At 37.4% G+C, this 27,080-nt stretch overlaps 3 protein-coding genes across 3 annotated transcripts in view; 1 reads left to right on the forward strand and 2 right to left on the reverse strand.

Moving 5' to 3' along the window:
- CEP89 (centrosomal protein 89kDa) overlaps window positions 1-1,098 on the reverse strand; it is a 40,754-nt gene extending 39,656 nt beyond the window's left edge. Inside the window, exon 1 of the mRNA XM_010287728.1 lies at window positions 1,060-1,098. Coding sequence (XP_010286030.1) covers window positions 1,060-1,098 — 39 coding nt within the window. The remainder of the gene's footprint in view (window positions 1-1,059) is intronic.
- Window positions 1,099-2,222: 1,124 nt separating this feature from the next.
- On the forward strand, window positions 2,223-4,436 carry LOC104614518 (chromosome unknown open reading frame, human C19orf40). Its single transcript, XM_010287729.1, has 4 exons — window positions 2,223-2,334; window positions 2,951-3,090; window positions 3,404-3,556; window positions 4,194-4,436. The coding sequence occupies exons 1-4, from the start codon at window positions 2,223-2,225 to the stop codon at window positions 4,434-4,436; spliced, it is 648 nt and encodes a 215-aa protein (XP_010286031.1).
- Window positions 4,437-7,985: 3,549 nt separating this feature from the next.
- On the reverse strand, window positions 7,986-26,648 carry RHPN2 (rhophilin, Rho GTPase binding protein 2; the record flags this gene model as incomplete). The annotated part of the gene is made up of 14 exons (XM_010287730.1): window positions 7,986-8,237; window positions 9,515-9,670; window positions 10,576-10,719; window positions 11,513-11,589; window positions 12,363-12,557; window positions 12,655-12,774; window positions 13,241-13,397; window positions 14,700-14,887; window positions 17,199-17,365; window positions 18,280-18,404; window positions 19,077-19,154; window positions 20,157-20,232; window positions 23,186-23,314; window positions 26,533-26,648. Coding segments are annotated over 14 exons (1,980 nt in total), but the record flags the coding sequence as incomplete, so codon positions are not given.
- Window positions 26,649-27,080: the final 432 nt, after the last annotated feature.

Consider the following 27,080-nt stretch of genomic DNA (forward strand, 5'->3'; position numbering starts at 1 on the left):
AGCTAGAGGGGGTTGCTTGGGATCCTGTACAGTCAGGTTTTGAGCACCTCCAAGGGTAGAGACTCCACAACCTCCCTGGGCAACCTGTTCCAGTGTTGGACCACCCTCACTGTATTTTTTTATTATTATTATGTTTAAGAGGAATTCTCTGTGGTGGAATTTGTACCCATTGCCTCTCTCTAGGCATCCAAAAATACTATGCCTCTGCTAGAGATTTTTTTTTTCTTTCAATTTTTCTTTAATTGTCATCTTTAACAGAATAATGAACAGGTGAACGGGGAAATACTATCCTTACAGGAAGCTGCAGCAAATAACTAAATGGTGCATTAAAAAGATTGTCAGCCTTACCTTGCAAATCTACCCCTCCCCAATTCTGGCAGCCTGGCATGCCTCATTTCGTTTACTAAAGGCTGTTGACTGTAGATGTCTTACTATAATTACCAGGGAATACAGATGAGGTAAAAGGATGCTGTCATCCCACAGTAAAAAGTAAGATAACAACAGAAGTTCAATACTTTATTTTCAATCTAATATTAAAAAAAACTTCAATTACTTCAGGTAGGTTAAAAGGTAATACCTGTACCTTTGCTGACAATCCTACAACCCCTGGCTGCTCTATGCTTTCGCTATGAACTTTTTCCAGTTCACTTTACGGCAGTGAAGGTGTGCTTCGACGATCACCTCAGCAACCGTTGGAAGCCAACGAGCTGCACTTCCACCCCAGCGGCTCCAGCCCCACAGCACCCAGAGGCCTCCCTGGAGGGAAGGGAACACCTCCCCGTCCCGCCAAAGCCAGGTGTTTCTGGAGAAGACGAGCAGGCTCGGGACTGAAAGGAGAGCACCAGCACCCGACGTCCGGACGCCTTAAATTTCTTTGCCTAGGATTTATTTTTCTCCCCGGTTTTTCACTTTAGTTTCAACAACCACCGGCGTCAACCGCAGGACGCAGCCGCCTATCCTGGGGGCTTCCGCTCGTCCCGCCCGGACGTGGCCCCCCACCTCCCCCCTTGGCCCTGCTTCACAGGGACGGAGACCCGCTCTGCACAGGGCGATACTCACGAAGGGGCCCTTCCGGCCTCTCCTGAAACTAAACGCCATCAGGACCGGGCAGGTGACGTGTCTCTACCACCGCCTCCTGACTACTTTTTCCCCGGTTCGGACGCTTCCCCCATCGCGACCCGCCTGGTAACAACGGCGCGGTGGATTTGCTGCGGGTTTGCGCTCCCCCAATCAGCACACGCCTTACTCACCCCTCCGCCCTCCTTAGCAACCTACCAGTGGCAAGGCCCGCCCTATCTCGCCTTCTCATTCGCTCAGGGGAGGAGAGCTGTCGCTTCCTATTTGCGGCCGCCGCTGTCAGCCAGGTGCGCACTCTGAGGCGGGCTGTTCGTCTGGCAGTTTTGAGGTGGCGTCTCTCCCGAGGCGGTGGTGGGGTTTCCTTCCTGGCTTTTCTCCGCTGCCTTCTGTGCGGTCTCGGCAGGGGGGGGCGCGCCAGGTCGGGGCGCCCGGGACGTAGCTCTGCCTTTTCTGGGCAGGTTAGCGGTGGGCCGGCAGCTGCCCTTGGGGCCGTCCCCCGCTCCTCTCAGAGCGGGCCCCCGGTGAGGACTCCCTTGTAGGCTGGGGTGCAGGATGTAGCTCAGGGTGGCGTTTTTTGCGGTCGTACGGGCTCGTCTTTGGCTCTTCTCCTTAAATCGTGCGTTATCATCAAAGGCTCCCGTTTCCCTCTAAAGGCAGGGCACAGTATAAAGCTGGCAAACCTGAAAATAATTTCTCCCAGCAACTACCTTCTAATAATCTGTCTGGAGACTCCTACCAGCTGAGGGCTGAAGATGCCTCTGGAGTCAGCTTTGTAATTGAAGCAGACTTTCTCCCAGCAAGGGTGGATGAAGGCATAGAAAAGGCTGTGTGGTTTGTTTTTTTTTTTTAAGCATCTGTGTGTCTTAATTCAGGTGTTTTTCAGATTGCCTGGCAAAGTTGGGAGTGGAAGTTGCAAGCCAACAACCTCTATTCAAGTAAACACAGTTGCTTACCGGTTTTGATATGTTAACCATAACTGTAAGGTAGCTTTGGGGAGGAGATAGCATCTCTTCCAGCATATTGCATCTTAGAAACTTTAATCATAAAATTAAGTTTGGAACAGGTTTATAAAATGTGTTAGTATCTCTTCCACCTTTCTTTTTAGGGTGTAACTGCTACTGAAGTAAAGATTTAAAGGAGGTCTGATGACAACAAAAGCAAACTTTCCTGTGACAACAGGATCTATAGTTGTCCCTTATGGGCATGTGATTGGAAATGAAAAATGGAGAGGGTCAGAGATAGCCCAAAGACTACAAGGTAAGCACAAACAAATTGGAAGAGGAAAAACAATTCAGGCAAAGCATTCCTTTCTATCACCCAGTATTGTTAAGTTTGGCTGGAATATGCTTTATTCTGTGCCTGACGTCCCATATTTGTGGTACAGCCTATTTGTCCATCCTGTAGTGACATGATCAGTTCTGTCATATTTACGTAGCTGCTGAGCACTGCACAGAAGCAGCAGAACCGCAGCTGTGGGGCTATTATGAACATGCACCTCCACTGAAGTTCCTTGAATTTATATGGATATGGCGACTGTGCTATCATCTGTTGTAACAGCAAACTAAATTAAGATGGTCCTTCCAGAATAGCATGTGACGTTTTTGTTCAAGTCCAGAGTTTACTGTGAAGCTATAGCACTTTCAAATCTGTATTTTGAAAGTGCTATTAATTGGCATTACTAAAGGCATCACACAGTACTTTGGATTGCATGTACCATTTTTTCTCAAGGAAAAGAAAGGCTTTGAAACAATATGAAGTTGATTGCCAGGTCACTCTGATTATTGACACATTAGGAATGCTGTGCTGTGAAGTAATTATTAGTTTGGGGTTTTTTAAACCACTGTATTTTTTCTTTTAACAATCTTGCCTTAAGGAAAAACTAGACTCATCTTTGAAGATGGCTTGGGACTTGTGGATTTTCATCTTTCAAACAGAACTTGCATTTTATATATTTCTGAAGCAGATTTGGTTGCAGGGGATGAATTCAAACGAAGATTGGTTCGGTTTAGAAATGTAAGTACTATGTAAAGAGAAAAGGAAAAGTTTTCAATTGATATTTGTTTATTCCATGCTTCTGAAAACATTCTTCCTGTGTTACTTTAAATTCTAGTGGAGCTAAACTTTTGTGATAATTTCCACCTGACAACTGGAAAATTACACAGCTGTGTAATAATAGGGTGTTAAACTTCAGTACTGTTCCTACAACTTCTGGTTCTTCCTCTGAATTTCTTTCAGGGAGCTCATACTTGACAGAAGTTTTCGCTCTGTTGTATTACATCAGCATGTCATTAACAAGGTCTTTTCTTCTTTTTTCCTTTCAATACAGGCCAACAGTCTTGGAGGAATTGTAATTGTGGAGAGAACCCAAATAAGTGATCAGTACTTCTTAGCAGTACAAAAGCTTGTTGTGCTAGAACTTGGAATGGTGTTGCTTCCTGTGGCAAATCAAGGAGAAGCTTCTCAACTTATTACTCAGCTAGTAAGTTTCTATGTCTAGTGGACAAACGTTTATTAAAGTATAGGACACCAGAAGAATTACCTGTTTTCCCACAATCATCATTCTTTTCAGAAAGAATACCTGTGATCTTAAAGGACCACAACATATTTTGTTGTTTGAATGTAGGGAATAAATATCTTGCAACACTAATATGGTAGTATAGTTCAGCGGAAAAGAGGGCTCATCTGGGAACAAAGGAAAAAAAGTTGAATGTGATACTGGATTTTTTTTAATGCGATCTTGCACTGAGATGCCACTGGATAGCGTTAGGCAATACTGAGTTAAGTTCTCTGTCAAAATTGACTTGAGATTTTGCTTTATCTCAGGCTGGGGAAACTGTGTTCTTATATTGTTTCTGTTTTCCTGATTGCATAAAAAAGATGACAAAATCATCGTTTTAATAAATGGTGGTATTAAGAAACTGTTGGTTTCCTAGTGAGACTTTGTGGATCTGCATCAAAACCCTTAATAAGGGCGCACACTTAGGGAGGGAGTTTGGTTTTAAAACTACGTAGTGGTTGCATTGAACTCTTTTGAGATGAAAAAACTATTTTAAAAACTAAAAGCAGAGCTCCAGCAGAGGGCACTCAGTGTCATTTACGGTTTTGTTTTGCTTCAGGTCCGTGAACAAAGTAAGGATCACAACAGTAACCCCTTTCTTCGTAAACAGTGTTCTCAGCTAGCAGAGCCGTCAGTGTTTCGGACGGTGCAGCAAATTCCAGGAGTTGGGAAAACAAAAGCTCTGCTTTTACTGCAACAGTTTGGAAGTATCCACCGGCTTTGTAACGCATCTGTCAAAGAGCTTGAGCTAATAGTTGGACAAACGGTAGCACAACAAATTTACACTTTTTTATGTTCCTGACATGCATATGTAGTGCTGTTTTGGAAAACAAAGACTTTTTGTTTGTTTCTTGTGAATTATAAAGTTTTCTTTTTAATAATCGCATTATGGTACTTTCTATAAACCTCCTAACAACTAGAGGGTGTTGACTAATTGTCTGGATATTACTCTGCCACTGCCTCTTTACAGCTGTTCTGCTCGTGTAGCTTGAGCTGTGAAAATTACTTTGGAAAGAGGGCTGTAAAGTGTTCTGCATCTATCTTGTGCAAAAACTGAGAAAGCTGTCTTTTTAAGTATCCACAGGAAAAAAATTGGAAAAACAATTTGCTTGCTTTTGTCTTCCAGAAATAATGGGTGGTGTTATATTATCCATAACTGGAAATGTGAGTTACAGTGCTTTAAAAAAGTTTGCACACATTGATTTGTAACTTCTTGGCATTCCTTTGGGAAGTCCTAGTTCTACTGGAATACATCTTTGACTTTAAACTGACTTATTACTCTGGCTCCTTTTTCAGTTCACAGGGTGTTATAAAATTTATTCTCTTGAGTCTAACAGCCAAAATCTTGGTTAGTTCATGTTGCACTTTTGAATATAGGTTGGGATAATTATAATCAATTACAGTGTATTTTGGCATACTATGAATTATAATGTATTGTTTTATAAATTATACAATAATGTATGCTATGAAGAAAATAATAGGGGAAGCTTTTATCAAAATTCATAATTCATCCTGTTCTTCCAGTATTAATCCTTTGAAAAGGTATTTGTAAAGAAGAGGATTGGCTTTCCTGATATAGAATCATAGAATCATTAAGGTTGGAAAAGACCTCCAAGATCATCAAGTCCAACCATCAACCCAACACCATTTTATTTTAAACTATGTTCTTATCCTATTTAGTAAGGGTAAAGTTGCCTTTTGCCTTATGTACCCATTAAGGAGGTGTGCAAAAAGCTTCTTTCATACTACTTGAGTTTTGGATCACAGCAGGAAGGCAGTTGAGCAAGATTTTCAACTCAGTTTTGTAAACTGGAGAGAAGTGAATAATAGAACCTTGGTAACTCTGTAACCACTCTCATCCACCGGTTAGCATGGACAGCAGCTAGACCTGTTATTTATTGATTCCTTACTTGGGATGAAAATGCACTTCTAATTTGGGCCTAAATATTTAATTTACTGAATAATGAACACAAGAATTTCCAAAACTACAGAACAAGATACTACTTTTTTACAACTAGGGAATGCTTAAGCTTCTTTCTAAATCTGTTTAGATTTTATTCCCTCTGCCAGACTTTGCACTTTGCTATGGAGACTGGATTTCACATCTAAAGGTATGTGGCTATCAATGGTGCAAGGCAAACATCTTTTTACTACTTCAGATAGCCATCTGTTCAGTACATTAAATAAAGTTCAATTAAAGTAGTAACAATTAGTACTAATGGGATTATAGGCTAAACTACTAATCCATTGCAAACTTTTATTTTTAGGGCTCTCTAGTAGCCCTATACATCCTTGGGGATAGAAACATGTTACAAGTATTCCTGTGGTCTAAGCAAGAATTTCACTGGCTATGAAGTTAGTATTTGCCTTAAGTTAGCTGTTGGCTACTGCTCAGCATAGAGTGAGTCTTTAGTTAGCTGACAGAAAATAGTGAGTATGTATTTGTATGGCACTTGAGAAGCCCAAATTTTGACTTCAGTTGGGGGCTGGAGGTTTAAATAAAGAGAGAACCCCACCCCATGCTTTCCTCAAGGACTAGTGAGCGTAATGATGGGAAGGAAGGGCAGTTAATCATGCAGCTAAGGCAGAAGATATTTGCAGGAAGACTATCAGAGTGGGCAAAGAGAAATTAAGAGCTGAAAGGGTGATTCATGTGACTTTGCTAAAGATTTCATTAGCTGGATAGTAATTTTAGCCATACAGGTAAAGTAAATCTCTTCTATATGGAATATTGTATGGCAGGGTCTTACATATCAGTATATGACTGCTGCTGCTTGTGTGGGCAAAAGAAGTGCTACTACAAATACACATGAAGAATAACTACTAAGGATAGGTGAGTTGAGTAATTTACCATTTTTTTAATGTAACCTTTATAAAGAAACTCTAGAAATATGCTAACACTCTTTGTAAGGAAGCAAGTTTTAGAATAGAATTTATAAGCTCCTGTATTATACAATATAAACTTTTAAGAAAGACCGTTTTAGATTTTTGTAAGCAACATTACAGAAACATGCAAGAGGTATGCCAGCAGTAAATAGTGAAAACCTGTAAATTATGTTGCATCATCTAAGCTGTGGCAGAATCAAAAAGCTACTACTAAATGGCAGCATCTGATTTTTATTCTTAAATAAGTGTCGTCAACATATTTACACCTATTACATAAACTAAAAATAAATGACAACTTTAAAGTTTACACTCAGACACAAACTTTCCCCTTATTTTAAGTTTTGAGTATCAAACAGCATATATCTACTCTGTAGATGGCTATGTTAACTAACACTACAGTGTTAGCAATTTTCAATTATTTTGACTTTCAGAAAATAGAATTTCAAAGAAATGCTCACAGTTATTTTTTATTCTCCCTCTAATATTTATAGCCAATACTTGCTCTTTAATTGTTCCAAGGGAGGAAGATGATTTTATATCATTTTTTTTTACTTGGTGTGAGAGTAAATAAATAGTCTGCCACTTAGACTTGCAAGCACTTATTTTTTTCATATTTTAAAGCATCACCACAATTTATGTACTCTTGATCAATACACTGGACTATGTCAGTTTTGAGACTTGTTCCACAGCTATCAATTTTATCAAGACTAACGAGATACAAGTCTTATGGTAAGTAGGTTAAATGATTTCAAGTTTGGAATAAAGCCTGTTTTTAACAATTGAATCAGCAGGCATTTAAAGTGTAACCTAGATCACAAAAAGGCCAGAGTAAAAGCCTTTTGTAGTTCAAAAGATCTTTTGACTTCTAAGCCTCCAAATTCTCTTCCAGAATTAACTATTCAGTAGAATGCATCTAGTACTCTCAGAAAGAGAATGTCTATGCATAGAAACCACAATTATATAACACTGCCTCTGGGCACAAGGCTAGTTTCTCTGAATAACTTTATTCTCTCTTGCTTGTGGTTTGTTAAGATAATTCTTTAAAATAGAGTTAAGTGATTATTTATTGACTCTAAACTTTTACAGCACAATTACACTTTAACTGTGTCCCCTGTTGTTTTGCATGCAGCATCAAGTTTGTAATAAATAAATCCCATCTATCATAGTTAAAAAAATTAGTCATCATACTGTATTTTGAAATTCCAAAGGAATCCAGTCCTCATGTAAGCAATTTCATCATCTACATCTTGTTATTGCATACCTCCCCAATCACTTCATTCTAACCTTCAAATGCTTAAGTTTTACAGTTTTTGCCAGCCTCTGACCTTCAGTGTCTCAATACACAGTAAATTAAGTCAATGGCATTTGTCTGAATTTATACATATGTATATAAAAAGATAAGTGATTAATACTTTTATATACATTTTAAAGAAAAATGTCATGTTAACCAATCCTTCTGAAAGATTCAGTACAATGAACTTTCCGTATTCAAAAGTGTGAAGGGAGAAAGCTTCTTCTTAATCTGAGAACTTCCAGCCACAGCTGAAGGCAGGCAGAGGGTGCTTGCAGCTTTCTGTCTATTTTTAGTTCCCCAACTTAGAAAAGGCAGTTTCAGTGGGGCTTTCTTGGTCTGATCAATCTTATCCTCTTCCATTGCTAAACAGATTAAGGAGTATGTCTTCTGCATTCCCACAGAATAAGTTGCACTCTTACTATGCTGTAGGACAAAGAGAAACATTATAAGAATCAGTCACGCAAAATGGGTCAAAATTTTGAAGATAACAAAAGGTTACTGTGCAAATAGTTTTCCAAAGCAGACTACAGCAAGCTTTCCGTGCTAATGACATACTAACTGAACACAAGGCCCTTCAGCATGCTGTGATTCTGGTATTTTGCCCATGTAGACTCCAGGGTATACCGTGCAAAGTGTAAAGGGACTTACAAATCTTTTCCATGGGCTGTGTTATAGTTAGCAGTTACTGGCTTCTAGCCTAACTATATGACATATACACTAAGCTCTCTACAAAGCTTAAGTATGTAGCTCTTGCGCAAATCTCTGAAGGGGAGTCTTTTTGCTGTCTTTGGACAGGTTCCATGTTGATTGCAAATATGACAAGAGCTACTGTAAGGACATTCTTTTGGGATACTTGAGAGGCACAGCCTTCTGTCTTGACTTAGCTGTGCCCTGAAGCAGTTTCATTATATTCTAGCCTTTTGTTTCCACTAACAGTTTGGAATGGCAGGTGTGAAATTCCTTATTTTCAATAAGGAAAATCAACTTAAACAAAACAAGAAAACCTAACAACAGTACAAGCACCTTGCTAACTTCTAAGGCAACAATACTTCAGTGCCTAAGCTTGCCAGGGAATGTTAGAAGCATGTAGCAGAGGATTTAACTGAACTACAGGTTCTCTCACACTACAAATAAGTTTAAGTTATTTAGAGCTTAACATTTTTTAATCTTGTGATCATTTTCCTTAGTCTAAAGCTTCTACAGCAGCTTAGTAACTGACTAGACAGTTAAAGTCCACCAAAATTAAAAATACATACATTAATACATGTTCTAATATAAAAGTTATGGATCATTTGTGTTAATAGTGCGTAGAAAATAAGCATGTGGTCTTGCATGTTCTATTGTTTCATTGTGGCTTTTCCAATGCTGAACAGGGTAATATTTTCATCCTCTGGGTTAAGTTAGGGGAAAATAAAATATGCCCTGGAATTTATAATGCAATTAATCTAAGTAGCTCCACTACAAAAAAACCTCACCACCCAAACATTCATATGCACACAGCCTGTTCTTTAGCTTGCTAAGTCACGATAATTTAAACAGACTGTTTGAAACTGAACACATGCCTGAATGCTTTATATATTCACTGGTGGAGTGGGATATCTGACTACATGAAAGTAAACATTAATCAGGGACTGAAGCCAGGAAAGTTTAAAAACCTCTCACATATCCAATCTGCAAAACATATTTGCCTCATTACATACCATAGAAGCTGCTGTATCCTGGCAACTGATAACCTCAATCTCAATGGGCTGCTCTCCCATGCTTTTGAATTTTTCTAGCACCTCGTTCACTCCAAGCCACTTGCAATCCATGTCACCGACTGAAACAATGTAGTCGCCTTCTTTTAGGCCCATCAACTGTCAAAAAATTTTGCACAGGTTATCATCTGGAATTAGAAGGATGTTTAAAATGTTTTTGTCATCATACAGTATCCACCCTAAAGGCACTTCCCTCTTAGATGCTATAAAACCATTGCCCAGCAGACATGTGGAAGGTAAGTGTATACATAACATAGGAACATGCAACTTTTTCAAGTACACAAATTACCTATTTGAGTTACCGTTGATAAATGTGATCCTGGCATACTCGAATACTTTTTATACTCAAACTCTTTTTATATCCTTTTCACTTTTCTCCTTAAGTAAATGCAACCTGTTTTTCACTACCCTATCATCCCTCATGAGAGGTTTTCTCCAGTTTTTACTTCTATTTCTTCAGTATTTTTATTTGTACTTCTCTGGTTGCTTCTGCCTTTCCTATAGCTAAACTGTGTTCATCACTGCATGCTGCTTTATCCCTTTGTTTTTTCCTTCCAAAAGAACAACATATTAAGCATATTAGAAACCAATAATATGTTCTTTCCCTTCTTTCTGCTTGGGCACACACTACCTTGCCTTCCCTTCCTGATCCTCATCCTTATTGTTGTTGCAACTTTCTAAAGCCTTTATCCCTTCTAACTTCCTGAATTAGATGGGGAATAACATTTGCTTTTATTATTTAGGACTTTTCATCTACTAAGTGCAAATAGAGGAAGAAATCAATCAACTCTAGTTTAGTGTGATGTCAAGGATACTGATACTCTAACATCTTAGGTGTATATAGCACTGAAAACACATTCACATTATTTGAATTGACTATACTGATGTATAGTAGGACTCGATAAATACTCCATACATCAGTATGAGCAAGCTAAAGTTACATTTAAAAGATTGTAATGCTAAAGTCTGGAGATAAATTGTTAATATTACACCAATGTACTTACTGCTGCAGAACAAACTGGATCAAGACAATAAATCTGTACTGGTGAACCTCCTTTAAGACTGAATCCTAGCTCTCCTTCATGGTGGATGCGAATGGTACGTGGAGCCGTCCATCTCTGCTTGGCTGAGAACACTGTCAGTGGGCCCTGGAGATAACATAGCAGCAGGCACATTATCATTTACTGTCATTCGTAAGTAAGCATTTCTATTTTTTCAAGGTACAATGCTTTAAGCTCATCTTATGTAGGTTTCACTCAGGTGAACTTCCAGCTACTTCCATTGAAATTAAACAGTGAGATTTATCCCAGAAATTTAAGATATCCCCTGAAGTGCTCAGCCCTACTTCACAACTGTTCAGGTGATACTTCAAAACAGAGTGAGATGAGAGCAAATGCCAAATTGTTCTGAGGTCTCTGTTAAGGTGTGCAGAAGCTTTTGGCTGCAGCAGGCTCTAAGGTCCTATATTACTCTATTTTGGAGGAGATAAATTGATTCCTGAAAGATTGCATATTCTGATCCTAACTGTAGCTCCCAGTTCCCTTTGCCCACCATTACACACAGAGCCACCTGAAAGACTGGCTTTGTAGCACACAACATTACACATTCTGCATGTCCATCTCCAAGTACTACATGTTTCTCCCGGCCTTTAAGTTGTATGCAATTATCTGTTGAAACTTCATGGGACTTTTATGAAGGTTATCAAGAATTAATGTTGTGCAAAGCCATATACAAATGGCACTTTTATTCTTTGCTAGTCTCAAGTTGACTTATACCTCTGAAGCTAGGAGTTATCTTTCCAATAACTTCCAAAAAAACCCCCAGTTACTACAGGATCATTTTTTCAGGCTAAAATACTTGTGTCCCTTCCTTCACATTAAGAGTGAATTTATACTTCCTAGCAAAATGACAGGGGTTGGTTGGCATTAGCATGTTACGTACCAGTCTGTGAAAAAAGTCTTTAATTTTCACCTTGGAAAACTGAGGAGTGATTGTTTCTATTTTGTGCTCTGTTTTAGCTAAAACAAAAACACAAACAAGTTAATTTTCTCTCAAGTATTAAGGAACATATGTATTTTTCTTGCATTCCAAGCTAGATAGAAATTTCTCCAAAGTTCTTACCAGGCTGTAGAAAAACCTCATTTTTCTGGAAATTTGTAAGACAAGTAAGTATCTGAATTGCCTTAAAAATATCTTCAGAGCTCATAGTATCAATACAGAAAACTTAAAATAATCCATCCAAACAAAACTATGCTATTCTCCTCTTTAATTTGTTTTTCTTTGAGAAATATATTAAACCAGCACTCATTCTTTCCCACTGCTTCCAAAGAGGAAAAAGTTTGGTGAGCTGGACTAAGATAGGAGGAAGCAATAGCAGTCAAATTGAGTTGACAACTTAGACCGCTCTAAGAATTGTGCTACAAGAAAGAGTTATTAGTTTTCCCTCTTATGATTTCAGTTTTTAAAGTTCCCCCATTTTTTTCTAGCTCACAAGATAGTCACCAAAAAAAAGCTGAGTTCTAAATAATAACCATTGTTATCTACTCCAGAAAATTATGTGACCAGAGACAGACACACTGTAAAGCAGCTGTCACAAAATTAATTTATCTGTGGTTGAGGAAACATGTAAGGAATCTGAACTCAAGTGTACAGTACATAACTTGTACACTATTTATATTATGTATGGATGCACATAATATATGTATACATAAGTATAAAATAAAGGCATATCCCCATAAAAGCATATACATGGATGGTTAGACACCCTTTATTTCTAGCTATGTGTACTTACGAAGGATATCTGGAGCCTGGATTAGACTGAGAAAGTCATCTTCTGTCTCTTGCTGAGCATATTTGAGAAGTGAGCGCTTATGTGCAGCTGTCAGAACCTCCTGAAGAACATCAATGTTTCGAAGCTTTTTGCACAAGCCACAGACTCTTAGAGCTTCTTCATGGTAAACAACAGCTTTGCGTAAATGTGCTTTCCCTGAAAAAAATTAGAAACTGTTGGTTGCCCTCCACAGACAGTAAATACGAGGTAATTTTCGAATTGTACCTACTAGTGGGGTGAAACTGGCAGTTACCTAATTGTTTTCTCTGAACTTTGTCCTTTAAAATGGTGAGAACCATCAGTCCTTCAGGCATGCAGTCATACAACTGGGACAAGGCTTTCTCCTGTTGGTCTTCATCGTCACTAGACTGCACTATAATAATTGATAAAGAACATTAACCATTACACACCTCTTGGTGCCCTGTTTCTTTAGGTGGTTGTTGAGTAATTATTACTACGTTCTCTCCAAATGCAGTCAAATATTTTTTACACATATATATTGATGAGAATTTCCAGTTTTTAAGACTTATTATCATCTGTAGTATGCAAGTAATACTCCTATGGCAGAACATGTTGACAAGAATTGAACAATTTAGTAGCATATAAGAGATACAATATTTCTTCTGTTTCTGAAAAAGTTAGTTTATTGAACTTTCACATTCTTCTGTAAAGGACAAAAAAGCATGGCCTCGTATCTGACTGGGAAGATGGCCACAAATGAACATATATTGAAGCCCTGAAGTTCCTGGCTCCTAGTCATATTCATAGACTAAATTATAACCATTTGTGTCTTTATTCTTGTTATTTATATGAATATATAGAAAATGTATGATTCTTACATTCATGGTCACACAGAATGGTGGCAATGAAGTAATGTGCCAGAGCCTTATAATGGTCTGACTTTATTTGTGCCAGTTTAGACCAGGAATAAGGGATATTCTCTTTCACTGGTTCCTGATTCATTGCAGCGTTAACCAACATGTAAACCTCTCCCACCTAAAATAAAGCACAGAATTGAAATATGAGAATTTAACATTGGTTATTTGGAGCTCAAGTAAGGGATACTATATTCAGCCTTAAGATAATTTCATGTACGTCACATCAAAGACAGGGTGGGGAAAAAAGGAGGGTTAGAAAGGGTTGGAAATAAGTTTTGAGAAAATTTGAAATTCAATTTCTGATTTTTCCCTTAAAAGAAAAGTGAATCAATTTTGTACAAGAACAGATGGACTAAGTCAGTCAATCTGTATGGCTTCAGAGTTCAATAAAAACACCATATAATAAACAGGTTTTAATTTACAAATACAACTCATTGGGTTAATTCAGCTGAGAAAAAAGGTGAAGCATATTACTTATACAGTAGGTTTGTGCTTCACTTCTGAAACTGTGCAGTCATATCTAGTCTTATGTTTGTGTGGTCTAGTTAAAACTGAGCTACTATCCTTTATGCAGAGGAAATAAAATACCTTTTCAAGCAGTGAATGCTGCTTTAATGGATCAAACAACTCCACCTGACAGAATCCAGAAATCTTTCCCCTGCAGCTGATCAATCCTACAGATAAGTCAGGGTGGCTTTACCAGGTTGGTAGAAAAGGCTTTGCCCATTTGTTTAGTATGGAACCAATTATATATCTGCTACTCTGAAATGGCTCAGAAAGCATATTCATGTCTTGTTGGCATACCCAGTTTTTGATGTCAAGTATGAACTGGCACAGCCTGCCTCTCCATTTTTCAAGCAAGTCCCAAGGCAGCTCTGCAGCTACCCATCTGACTCTGCTCGGCAGGGTCCTTCCCCCAGTTACAATTTAGTTATTTTTTTGGACTTAAGCTTTTTAGGTTTGCATAACCTCCAGATGCTGGGAAATAACAGACAAGTTGTGTTCAATACTTAACAGACATTTAAAAGGACACAAACAACTCCGTCCTTTTGTATGTTGCTCTGTGGACAAGATCTGTACTGTTTGAAAGAGCAATATGATAAGTAACTTGTAAAAACCTTTGGCAAGTTCACTGCCCAAGTGTTCCAGCATGCTTCTAATAAACTTAATGAATTATGAATTAAAAAAAAAAATCATAACAGTTCTGAAATAATATTTAGATTGCAGCTATTCACATTTTGATCTTCTGAAAGTAGTGATTCTCATTGTAGTTTGTGAGCTGTCCCTTGTTACTTTTGGTTTTCAGTAACGGTTGTTAACAATTTAGGTTTAATAAATTTTGTTAATATTACTAGAGGCTGTAACTAGTAACACAGCAGTGTAAACAGTTAAAGACTAATATTGAAGTCTCGTATTTTACCTTGGCAACTTCCTGTGTCATTTTCACTAGTGTGAAAAACTCATTGCGTATTCCAGGAAGACCAATCTGCTCAAAAACACACTCTTGAGCTTGTGCAAGCATCATTTTTACTAGCACGTTCAGCATAGCTGGGCTCATATCATAACTTGGTGTGTGAGTAAAGGTCTCCTTTAAGTAGCTTAGGACTCCTGAAATTACAAAATGGTTTTGTCAGCATTACAAAGAGAGAAACAAGTGAACTAAATCCTAGCATGTATCATAATAATTAAGACTGAAAGCATACTTTCTAGTATTGTACTACAGCAATCTGAAGGGATTATTAGTACACATGAAATTAAACTGACCTACAGGTTTTGCTCTGCATTCCCATCAAACATCTCCAGGCACAGTTCTCAAAATTACAATCCAGAGGAGCAACAGAAGCTGCAAGTTTTAAGGGCAATACCTTCAGATTTGCTTATAACAGTTCTTTTGATTGACCATAAAGCTGTGCTGAACTGAATGTGACTCGTATATGCAAGTGGTAGGCTAGGGCTTATACATAGGACAAGAAAGAAAAAGAAATCTATACAACTATAGGGAGGTGACCGTAGAACCGTTGGATGGAAGAAAAAAACCACAAACATATAAACTTAATTAATTATGAATCTTCTTTTCAGATGCTGCTAAGTGCATTGTGTGTCCCAAAGAAAGCTCAGTTCCATCCTAGTAAGTAAACTAGAACAGTATATTTAATAGCATAAAATTAAATTCTGCTCTAGACATTTGGTTCTACCAAAATATTAATTGTTTCTATCATATATTAAATTAAAACCAAACACTAACTGTAGTGAAAATATTAAGTAACAGTTTCACGGATAAGTGAAATGACTTATGCACTTCAGCGTGCATGTCATCCAACTGGTTTAGTGAGTTCTACTAGCCTGCTAATTGCTACAGAAGTATAATGATAAGACCTCTGCTTTTTAAGTGTCCCAGCTTCTGTAATCTTACTTACTGCCACTACATTCAGTTCTGGCCATGTTGTGCTGTATTTTCCTACTACCAGGTTCTGAGATTTTTCATTTTCCATGTTACATTTGTATCTTTTAAAGTTATTAATACACCCTTACACAAACTTGAATTATGACCATCTCTGCCTTTTTGCACCAAAAAAAACAACCTCAAACTTGCCAGGCACATCCCAAGTACTGATGGCGTACCCTACTGAAAGGAACTGAAAGTAGAGGGAGAAGAAAAAAAATTTTTTTTTATATTTCTGCTTATGTGGTAAGCATATACACACTGAGAGCTTTGTTGAGGATAAACTCCATGAAACGTTTTCCATTCAGCACAGAGAAATAGTTAATACATGCTCTATATCATGTCTCTACCAACATAATGAACAGTGTTACGGAGCCATGCACAGGTACAATGAAATGCCTCCTGAGCATGTTGCTTTGGGGCCCTGCAAAGGTACTGTGGTAGCAAATGATGCATTTCAATTTGTGAATTAATTCTGTTCTGCAAATACGTTGAAGTGGAAAGCAGTGATTTTTTTTACTTGCAAAATAGAAGGAGCAGCAGCAAAATGGAGAAATTTCTCAAGTATTGAAATTTCTTTTACATTAAATACAAAGGTTGAAAAGCAATTTATTTAATAAATGCATGAAGAGGTACTATAAATTTTTTTTTATAGCTGTGTATTCAAAAGAGTTTTTATGACAAACCAACTCCGTGGCCCACAGTTTGTCTCTGATAAAGCTACCCATACAGTAGAAACCAATAGCTACGGATTGTTAGTGCAGAAATAAATCTCACAGTACATATTAATTACATAGGTAATGTCTAAGCATTATGTGTAGTACAGGTGACGTTTACAAAAAAAATTAGAAAAATCTACTTAGGAAAAAAACCCAACCAAACCAAAACCAAAAGCTTCTATAACATGTTAGTTTAAGGGATGTAATTCCCTTTATTAGAATTTGTACTTTTCTTCACTTCGGATAGAGATTGATTATTTTGGACCTGTTTGCCTTTGGAATCTATGGAAAATATGCAGTCAACTTCCAGTGAATTGCAAATTTCACCAGAGAACATATAAGATTAATTTTAAGAGAGCATATGGAAAACTAGGTTTTAAGCCCTTTATCAACCCTTTAAATTTTTTCTTGTACAGATTTTACACTAATGTAATATCACTGAGACAAAAGCAGCTATGTTGGTGAAACAAAGAATGAACAATGAAGCAGTTAACGTTGGAGCTATTACTCAGACCTTTGAACAGCAGTTCATTAATCATTAACCACAGTATTCACTGTCTTTATCTGCACATTTCAGACTACAGTTACAGGTTTTGAATTAAAGCTTCACCTTAGCTCTTCACTAGGCTTCTTGAATTTCCCTATTCCTCCTTTCTTGTGTAATGGAGTCAGTGGGAAATGCAAAAATCTGCAGGATGTCAGGATGAGATTAGGAACATTTGCATAAAGACCGTCCCAGTATTTTTTAAATTTGTACCTGCAGCTCTCTGAAAAGCATCAACAGCATTTTCAAGTCCAGCCTGGGTCTGACGATTGCATCTTGTTCCAATCTGGGTGTAGAGGGCTCCAATGTTGAATAAGATACTAGCTTTTTCAAGCAACAGATTTTGCTGACACACCGGGACACCTGTGAAGGAATCATACCTTAGGAAACAAATATTAGAAGAAGTGTTAACATTAGCTGAGTCCATTGAAACAACAGATATTTTCATTCTGTTTTTCTAAAAGAGCAGTGTAATTCTTAATAATTGTTCTGGTACAGTGAAAATGAAGGTGAATAAAAATACAATTATGTACTGCATAGGTACTGCAAGACAGAGGACAGCTTTATTTTGAGGCTTAATTTTCAACAGTTTTTACAGCAGTGCCTCCATAAGCATATTATATCTAACTCAAAAGTGCCTATAAAATATCACAGAGGCTGAGAGTATACTGGGGAAGTATCCATATGTGCTGCTATGTTCTTGTACTTAGATGTTGCCAAAGATCAGCTATTGGCATGGTCAGATTCTCTATAGCTTGTATTTTAAAGTTTCTATTTGCACTTAGGACTAGAAATATAATAGTTCCTCCTGGCTGCATGGTAGCCATCTTTTTTTCATCTTAAAAATAAAAAAATCTGAATTCAGAGTCAAATTTTGCTCATAAATGTAGTAAACACTCCCCTATAATAAATTAAGTCACTTCTCCCTTCTGGCCCAAATGCTCCTATTAAATTGAAGGAGGGGAATTAAGGTCTAACCCATTCCTCATCTGGTTCGTGCACTAAGATTGAGAGTCCAGGAAACATACGCAGCTGTGCAAAATGAAGATTATTTTCTCTCTTTTTCCCTTGTGCTAACCTGTAGCCCAAATCTTAACCTAGGCAAAGGCTTCACTGAAAAGGGTATATTGTACTCAGGTTTACTCTTAACAATAAAAAAAAATTTGACATCACACACTGCAGGGAGTTGGGGGGGAACACTGACATGCTTCAAATTAAACAGAAGACAGTTAATGATTAACAGTGTTCTGAAAAAAAAAAAAAGACAAAAGACAAACATCAACTACACACTTACCATGTAAATAAAACTCCCATGTGCCTGTTGGGTGGAAAAAATCTGTTCTCTACATAACCAAGTTGAAGGAAATAGCTTATCAACATCTCAATGCCAGCTTCATCTCGGCTAGGAGTGCGGCAGGCCTTAAAATACAATAGATTAAAATAAAGTGTATTCTGTTGCATTACAGAATGAATACAGAAACACCAAGGACAAAGCTCTGCTTCCTTTAGACTTCTGCATATCATAGAAATGTGTGGAAACTGAGAACAGTAAGCTTAAGGCCATGTGGATGCATTCCAAATAAGAATTTTTCAGCTGCACAGAAGTAGCACATAGCCTTTAAGGGAAGCAAGGAGGATCTGTTTGGCAAGTCTCAGAGTTAATTAAATAAAGATTGTAGGTATTTTATGAAAAACACAAAGAAACTTTATGTTTACAGTATAATACAGGAAACAAACAATAGTTAGAAATAACGACCATTCTACTACAAACTTTTGCCAAATGCATTCACTTCAACACTCTTCCTGCTAAATTTAAAATACTTTAAAAAAAGTAGATAAGACAAATCGTAGATTTACAAAGTTGTGTCAACAACTCAATCACTTTGCATAAATTCATCCCTTTCTTTACTTGTTCTTTACTCAGATAATAAAGCTCTTGGACAATGGAGATTTACATTCCGTATCTCAGAAGTGAAGTCAATAAGAATATGGTAAGTTATAAGTAATAGCAGCATATTCTGATTCCATACAAATGTTCTTATTTATAACTGTGGATTAAAAGACCTTATGGTATGCCATACTTGAACTTACTTGTCTCAGATCCATGAGATCTGCTATTTCATCTTCATACTCAGAACTGTCTACACTATAGTGTTCCAGAATAAAGTCCTTAAAAAAAAAAAAAAAGTAAAAAATTGGGATAGCTAAAGTTAACCTAAACTATTCATTCATTTTTTTCTGCAGTGGCAAACCGTACAAAATTGATTCAGTTGTGATTTGCATGTTGTCTACTCCCCTCCAGTCAATAGTATAGTAATATATAGCAATGAGACTACAAAAAGACAATAGAACTAATAATTTGATTTGATAACCAAGACAAGAAATTTCATTTTGGTGTAAAGGGACTGAACACCTCTTATATCAACTCCATTGGGTTTTAAAACAACAACACTTAATGGTTTTGAACCCTGTTAGCTAAAATAACAAGGGAATCAAATGACCATAAAAACTTGTTAACAGAAAGAGACTGACAAATTCTCGTCAGCTATATTAGTGCAATTCCACTTAAACTAACAAGGCTGCAATGGCATGAAGTGGTACCATAATCTCATCATGGAGATTAACCTACAGAAATAAAAGCAGAGACAAATGCTATGGTGATATAAGATGGTTTATCATGAGATAAAATCTACATTGCACAATGCACAGTAGTCAAAAAAATACAGAACGTGGCTCAAATAGCCAGCAAGTTATATTAGCCAGCAAACAAGCAGTGTTAATGCTGCAGCACTGCTTCCCAACTGAGCTATCTTGGTTAGTGCAAGTTGGAGTATCACTGCATTATGCTGAGTAAAACCTTCATTACTACTTCCTTTCACACAGAGTAGTAATCAATAGTCTTACTGAAACCAAAAGCTGTAGAAGTAATTTTTATTCTCTTTGGTGTAACTCTACTGTCTCCAAAGTGGGACATCTTCTGACTCCATGTCCTAGTTAGATATGAGCAATGACCCAAATAGTTGGTGGTTAATTTTTAACACATTGTGATCTCAGTTTTAGGACAAATAAAACAAAAAATAATTTGTACATAAATTACTTAGGCTTCTTTAAACAAATCTGAAATGGAAGTTCTTTCTGTTAACCATTCTGAAATGTGTCCCTGAAATTTACCTTGAGAGGGAGTGTAAAGTCTACTTCTTTGGTTTCCTTCAGGCCAAGAGGTACCAAGGGAATGCTGAAAGCCTCTCTATGGAAAAAAACCAAAAATATTCAGAAATATTTCTTTTCTGTTTGTATGTTGATAATTACTTTTGCTTCATTTGATGACAGAAATTTAGCATGCTGATGGGTCTTCAGGTAAAAGGTGCATAGTTTATCATAGTTCCTTCCTGCCCAAGAAAGTCTGCTTAATGGCCTGTGACTCCTCAAGAAGAGAGTAAAGCAAGCTACTTGCCTGTGCTTTTTTTTTTTTTTTTTAATTTGAGCCTATTTTTCCTTCAAGGAAAGAAAAGGAGACTCTAAAAGGATGGCTTGCTGCAATTTAGCTCCACCTTTGTACACCCACACAAGTCATATGGACAGCTCCACAGCTGCTCGGAGATCTGCTATGGTAAGAGCTCTGTAGTTATCATCAGTATTTTACATGCTACCAATGGTTTCATATGTAGAAGTGATGTGTGTAACACAGGGAAAGGCAGGGACAAAGTATACTAATTTTAACAGTGAAAGGTATAGCAGTAGGAAGTCTGAGAACTACTTAGTTTCTAGACAATGCTAGGTGTTAACCTCTAAACAAGTCAATCTCTAAAATATCAAAAGGCAGTAAGGATGAGAACTGTGACTTAAAAAAAAAAAAACCCTGATCCTCAAGAGAATACAGAGTGGTATCACGGACTTAAACCCAAATCATATTAGTAAACAACGCTAGCTAATAAGAAAGTATGATGAGCTGAAGAGCACCATTCATCCCTCAAAAGGTACATATATTGCTCTTCCACTAAGCATATTATCCAATTATAAAAAAGAAACATCAGAATTGCTTCCAGGTATTTTGTTGAGTAGGTTCAGATCAGCAGATCAGTATTGCAGTATTGGGCAATTATAAGGTATATCTGATATTTTCATTTTTCCTGAAAACAACCGATTGACTGTCTAAGCATTGTTTAGAGCATTTAATTACCAACTACAAAATCTCACGAGTGTGATTCATTTATGGTCTTATCAATGCCAGCAAAATCACTTTCTTACTGGTGAAAATTCCATCTTGGGAAGGTGGGAGTAGGAGTGCAGCTTCCACAGCTGAGGAAGAGTCCTTAAACTGGATGGCACGATCCAGAAAGTGGCTCTGCTACCTTGAAAAGGACTTCCAGGACACAGAGCCAAAACACCACTGCAGGTAGCACAAATGATCTGATTTCTGATGAGGCTTTTAGAAGAAACCACAATGCTTTTACAACAGATTATATCAAGACTTTTTCCCCAAACGGAATTGAGACATGCAAAAGAAATCCTAACTTACTGATTTAATGAATTTTAGCACCACCCACAGTCCCTGTAGACATCAGCATTTGTCATTCAAAGGAACTGAATTTCTATTTTTTACATTTCTAAGGTGCCACACCCATGGAGTCAACATCATGAGGGCACCAAACAGTTAGGGAGGTGATCCTGGATTTCCAGAACGGAGTAGAAATAGTGTCATGCTTCTCTGTCCCACTGAGATGTGTGCAAGTACTGGGAAGGCCAACCCTTCAGACTGGTGTAACACAATACAGTGTAACCTAGTAATATGGGTGTGACCTCATGTTGATGACTAAATGCACAATAGATTCAGAGAGCAACTATTAATAGCTATTTGCTATTAAAGGCTGGAGAGCACTTACAGAGGGAGTGAATTATTTTAGTTGATGGAACTTAAAAAGCATTTAGAGCTTAGAATGAACAGCATCAGAAAGGTAAAACACCATTCAAAACAGACTGGGGATCAGGATCAGGGGAGAACAAAAAGCATACTACTTTGTCCAGCTGCAAGGCTTCTATCTGCCTTGGGGCCTGACCTACTGCTCACCCTTCATTGAGAATCCAAATATTTCAAATATTTTTCAGCTAGAAGAAGGAATAGTACTTCTGGAGTCTTGCTCTCATTTCCACAGTCATAACTTTCATACTGTTCTCTATGGTCACATGCATCTATGAAGACTGATAAAATCTTGAACGAAACATTTTTGCATGAAATAGTTGTCAAATTTTGCCATGGAGGTGGAGGGCAGGAACTTTAGCACAAGTTTGTTTTTGAGAAAAACTAAATGTAGATATTTTGCAGGTCAGCATTCAGTTGAAAGGTACCCCACCAGAAATGTGCTTAGTCCCTCCACGTTAAGAATTCTTTGTAGCCCACCTGAAGTTAACACCTAACTCAGAACAGTGCTAAGAGAACCAAAATTATACTCTCCTCATATGAAGCACTTGAATTTGTATCTTGAGCTGCTAATGTTAATGAAATAGTAAACATTTAGTTCTACGAGCAACAAGACATTTAACTGGTACAGAAATCATTGCAGTATTCAGGCAATGAATAATCTTTGACTTTTATCTTTGAGGAATCTGTTGCAATTTGAAGTTTAGTATGCTCCTCAAAATTGGAAAAATATCTTGGAACAATTCCAACCTCACCTACTAAAGACTTCTCTGGTTTAGCCAGCTAATTTATGGATTTCTATCATTGAAGTGCACACCTTAAAGACTACCTCAAGTCTGCTTTGAGCTCCAAATCAGCGTTGTGCTTTTATTCTCCAGCTAAAGAGAAGACTGTTGTATGCACTGCATTTCAGATATTCTATCACTAGGTTTGCTCACTCCAGAATGCACTGAATCAATTAGCCATCCTAGTACTGGAAATTCTGCTAGGTGCCATGTGTCTCCCCATAAAGCCCCAAGAGCTTTCAATTCTCACAGTACTCTCCTCCATGAAGGAACTCCATATCTAAGGATTAGTGGTACATACCTTTCCCAAGTGAAAGACAAATACACAGACTAACCCTTAGTCAACAAATCTACCGTCAAGTATGTTCTCTTCCTATCAAGCTCTCTGTTCTTTCACGTAATTATTGCCCAGCATTCACATTCACCAAGAAACAATTTTGTTTACAAGGGTAAAGAGAAGATCTGTTAATAACTGCGTAACTCAGCTTTACACTTACTCTGTATTTTGATAAACTTCTACTGAAATATTAAGTCCTTCCAATTCCTCTTTTAAGATCTGCAGATCTGAGTTTACAAAACTTAGTTCCAGTAGTACCTGCTCTCGTACTTTGTTGTTGGTGGTTGCTCTGCAGAAAGAAAGAGACATTTTTTATTGCTGAGGAAAAGGTTTTGTAAATAAGCTTGGTTGACCCCCTTGCTAACATTCTAAGCATTTTTAAGATTCCCCCCCCCCAAGAGATGGAGATCATCTCTTAAGGCCTCATGTTTCAGAATTTATTAGGTTTTTCTGTCAAGAGAGAGCCTGTGATAGTTTCCAGATAACAGCACACGGACACATAGAAGGTTTGCTATGTGCTAAATTTTTGTGTGTGATTAAGGGTCAGACTTATTTTCAGGTACATTAAATCAAAAAAACTAAAGCATCTTAAAACAGATTCACTATCCTGTTTTCAGATTATGTGATATGAGGGTGCAGGTGGGGAAGAGTCAGGAAATTTTTTTTGCAAGAGAGACTTTCCCACTTTATAAATTCAGTAATTATCTGTTGAGACTTCTGATCTTAAGAATAAAAGTAAACAACTTTCCCATAAAACTCTTACTACAAAATGTTTTACAACCAGACATATAGGTAGAAGGATATTTCTTTTTAATACAATAAAATTTTCTCTATATTTATTTTGTTGGATGCAAGTAGGATTTTTTTGTTTGCTTGTTTCCTTTGTTGTTTATATATTTACATGACAATGTTTGGAACTGCTAGTACAGTGGATGTTAGTATTTAGTCCCCCAGAGCATTTATGTGGGATTTCTTCTTTCTGTATTTCAGGATATTATATCACTGTTTCTAACCTGATTCTCCATACAGTATTACTGTTTTCAAGAGACTTAAACTGTTATTTATAACCACAGGTGCAAGTTTAAGATAAAAGGCCTTCATCCATATCCAGGCTTAAGATATTGTACCCATGTATTAGGGAGTCCAAATCATTAGACAATAACAAACTTAAGTTTGCAGCATTTTGTGTTTACCTTTATTTTAAGAAAAAATTCACCTCCATAAATATTTATGAACAACCCCCTCATACATCTAGACTCCACTTGGAACAATCTCCCAATTTTATGGAGCACCTTGGTGAAGCACTAATTATTCCAAGGCTAAAATTCTAAGCTTGTTCTTCATATTATAAATATGCGTTATCTGTGAATCTTCTATGCTGTACTTTATTGAATACCTGAGATTGCTTAGATTAAGCAATGTTAACATCTGCCTGCATAAGCCAAACTGGACAAAATTATAGGGTGGAGTGGATCTTCCTTGATACAGGCAGCACCACATAGATAACTGGGTGAGCTTTGATGCCAGCAGCAATTTAATTACGGTGTTATTAAGGCTCCATGTTTGGTCTAGCTTACCATCCTCCACAGCGGGGATTCTAATATCTTTCTCAGAAACCCCAACGTTCCATGCAGGTGAACTTCTGTACTATGGCTGTATTGGTCTCAATGTCCATGCCAATTTAGAGTTAACTTGATTACCTTTTCATGTGGTTGCACTGTAGACATACTTTATAGTGACAAACAGCAAAAGACAGCAACAGACAGCACCAGGGACAATGTGATATCCTTGAGATCCACATAACTCTACTCTGAATTCAGTTTTAACTCAGAACTTCCAGAACAAAAGAAAAGGAGAGGGTGACTTTCAGAAGTTCTAAAAACAAAAGTCTTTGCACTATATGGATCATTTGTTTCAAGCCTAGCATTCACTTTCAGCCAAAAGTAAAGCAAAGCATTTCCATTTTTTTTTCTCAAGTCCTATTGCAGGAGGCTTCTTGTGGACAGCAATTAGTTTGCTTCTTTTAGAACTTGATGAAATGCAGATAGAATCTGAAAACATAACGCTTATTTATGTTTTTCCTTAGGATACTGTAAATACATCTAGTCATGTGAACTATCCAGTGGTCAGGTTACTTTTAAAATTGCTTCTTTCAAAGAACTATCAAGTTTTAATAGTCTAACAGGTGTAAATTCATTTTAGGTTTTTAAGAACTTTAAAATAAGTCTGATTCTCTACTCTTCAAATAGGCTTAGTTCCCACTCTTGTCAATAGTAACTTCGTATTTCAGCAGTGAATGTTGGTATCAGGAGACGAACTTTAGGACATATTTAGGTTCAATGTTAGAGTAACCAGCGTTCACATTAGGTATTATTCGTCTCTTTAGGCTTTCCAAAACACTCCTGAGTTGGAATGCAGAAACATGTACTGAATGAACACTGTTTAGTTTCAAAAGCAGATAAAAGGAATTTTGCTATGCAAAGGTAGCACAAGACCCTAAGTCTTACTCCTTAAGTCAATTACCAGAAAACAAAGCAAAATGTAGCCAGTCACAAGGGCTGAAACTACATAAGCTTAGGATGTAGGCAGGATAAAGGCAGGTGACAGGCAAAGGGCAACTTCTCAATTAATGGCAAGTTTAAGAAAAGTGAATTTATCCAAGCATTTTCACTTCTCTAAGAGAAGTATATTGGCTAGATTTTTGTTCTCGGAGACCCATTGTTCATCCAGTTGCACAGAAACAGACACTATAGGACACTTGGGGAATTGGGGAAATTTTCAGTTCTTCTGTGTAACAGAGGGATAGACTGTTGGAAAGCTACGGGACTGTTTACTAATCAGTTAATCAAAGGATGTAATGGCCTCAAGACAGGGTCAACATAAGGCTATTCCTATTGGGACAGTCATGTAAGAAACTGTGTCATTAAAAAAAAAAAAAAAGGTGGACAAAATATAATAGATAAAAGGGCAAAGTCTCTTCCAGTTACCCCAGACTGTAGGAGAATTTGGTGGGAACTATAACCCAGCTCAAATTACATGTGTGCTATGCTGCTCCTCCTATATCACTATTCATGGAATAAATAAGGCAACTCATGGTCCTTTCCACTGCGGAGCACAGATCTAAAGAATCTTGGAAAAAGCAACAGTATAGTGATAATACCTTTATTTGATTTAAGGTGTTAAAAAGACTCATTACAATATTCAGCAAGGTTCACTTGCCATTATCATTAGCAATAAAGCTGATCAAACAGAGCAACATAAGATAGTCTAACGCTCAGCTCGTTTGCTACAACATAGCAGCTTTGAAAGTGCACTTCATAGCAGGTAATGACTCTATAGAGCTACAGAACTAAAAAAACTTCAGGGATATTCACAAAGCATCCAGCAGTAATTTATGCAGCATGCTAAGGGAGTCATTAAGCAGAATGGGAAAAAGCAATAGCTAAGAGACTTTTAACATACAATTTTGTTGTTCAGGCAAGAGAACTAAGAAGTCATGACACATACCTTAAAAGATTTTCAGCACCAGCTCTCATTCTTACTGCTTTTAAGATCTGTTGGTTTAGGACAGCTCTTTGATTTTGCAGTTTGCTTCGACCAGTCTCAGCAAGAGGATTACATCCCTAGAATTAAGGAAAAGAGGGTTTTTTGTTGCTGTTGGAAGAGACTCTAAAAATGGAGTAACACTGAATTTGAATGAACTTTAATGGCATGTGTTTTGTATGACTACAAATTAATTACATTGACATCAGTGACAGAGCTTCTTTTCTCAAACTTGGTCATTAAAAGCAGAAGAGACACCAGGACCAAAGCATTTGACATTAAAATCCAGGCAGAAAATAGTCGCTTTAAAGCTTATGCACATGTGTGAGCCAGTCTGTTCTCCCCTAAAAATCTTTTGAAGCTATTTTCCAACTACAATAAAATTTGACAGACTGTTAAGCTTCTACAGGTTTCATAAAAACAGAAGGCAAGGCAGTAACTCCTATCAAAGCTTCTGATTAATCTTTTCAAAATATCAGAGTTCCATACTGGGATATATGCAGCTTTGAAAT

This window comes from Phaethon lepturus, unplaced genomic scaffold (genome assembly GCF_000687285.1).
Source record: "Phaethon lepturus isolate BGI_N335 unplaced genomic scaffold, ASM68728v1 scaffold18235, whole genome shotgun sequence".
Taxonomy (NCBI): Eukaryota; Metazoa; Chordata; class Aves; order Phaethontiformes; family Phaethontidae; genus Phaethon; species Phaethon lepturus.

What these genes read in the sequence shown, in the direction of transcription:
- LOC104614518 (XM_010287729.1), top strand. Translation starts at nt 2,223, where the DNA reads ATGACAACAAAAGCAAACTTTCCTGTGACAACAGGATCTATAGTTGTC. An exon ending in GATAGCCCAAAGACTACAAG is followed by an intron (nt 2,335 to 2,950) that starts GTAAGCACAAAC and finishes TCTTGCCTTAAG; the next exon opens with GAAAAACTAGACTCATCTTT. An exon ending in GATTGGTTCGGTTTAGAAAT is followed by an intron (nt 3,091 to 3,403) that starts GTAAGTACTATG and finishes CTTTCAATACAG; the next exon opens with GCCAACAGTCTTGGAGGAAT.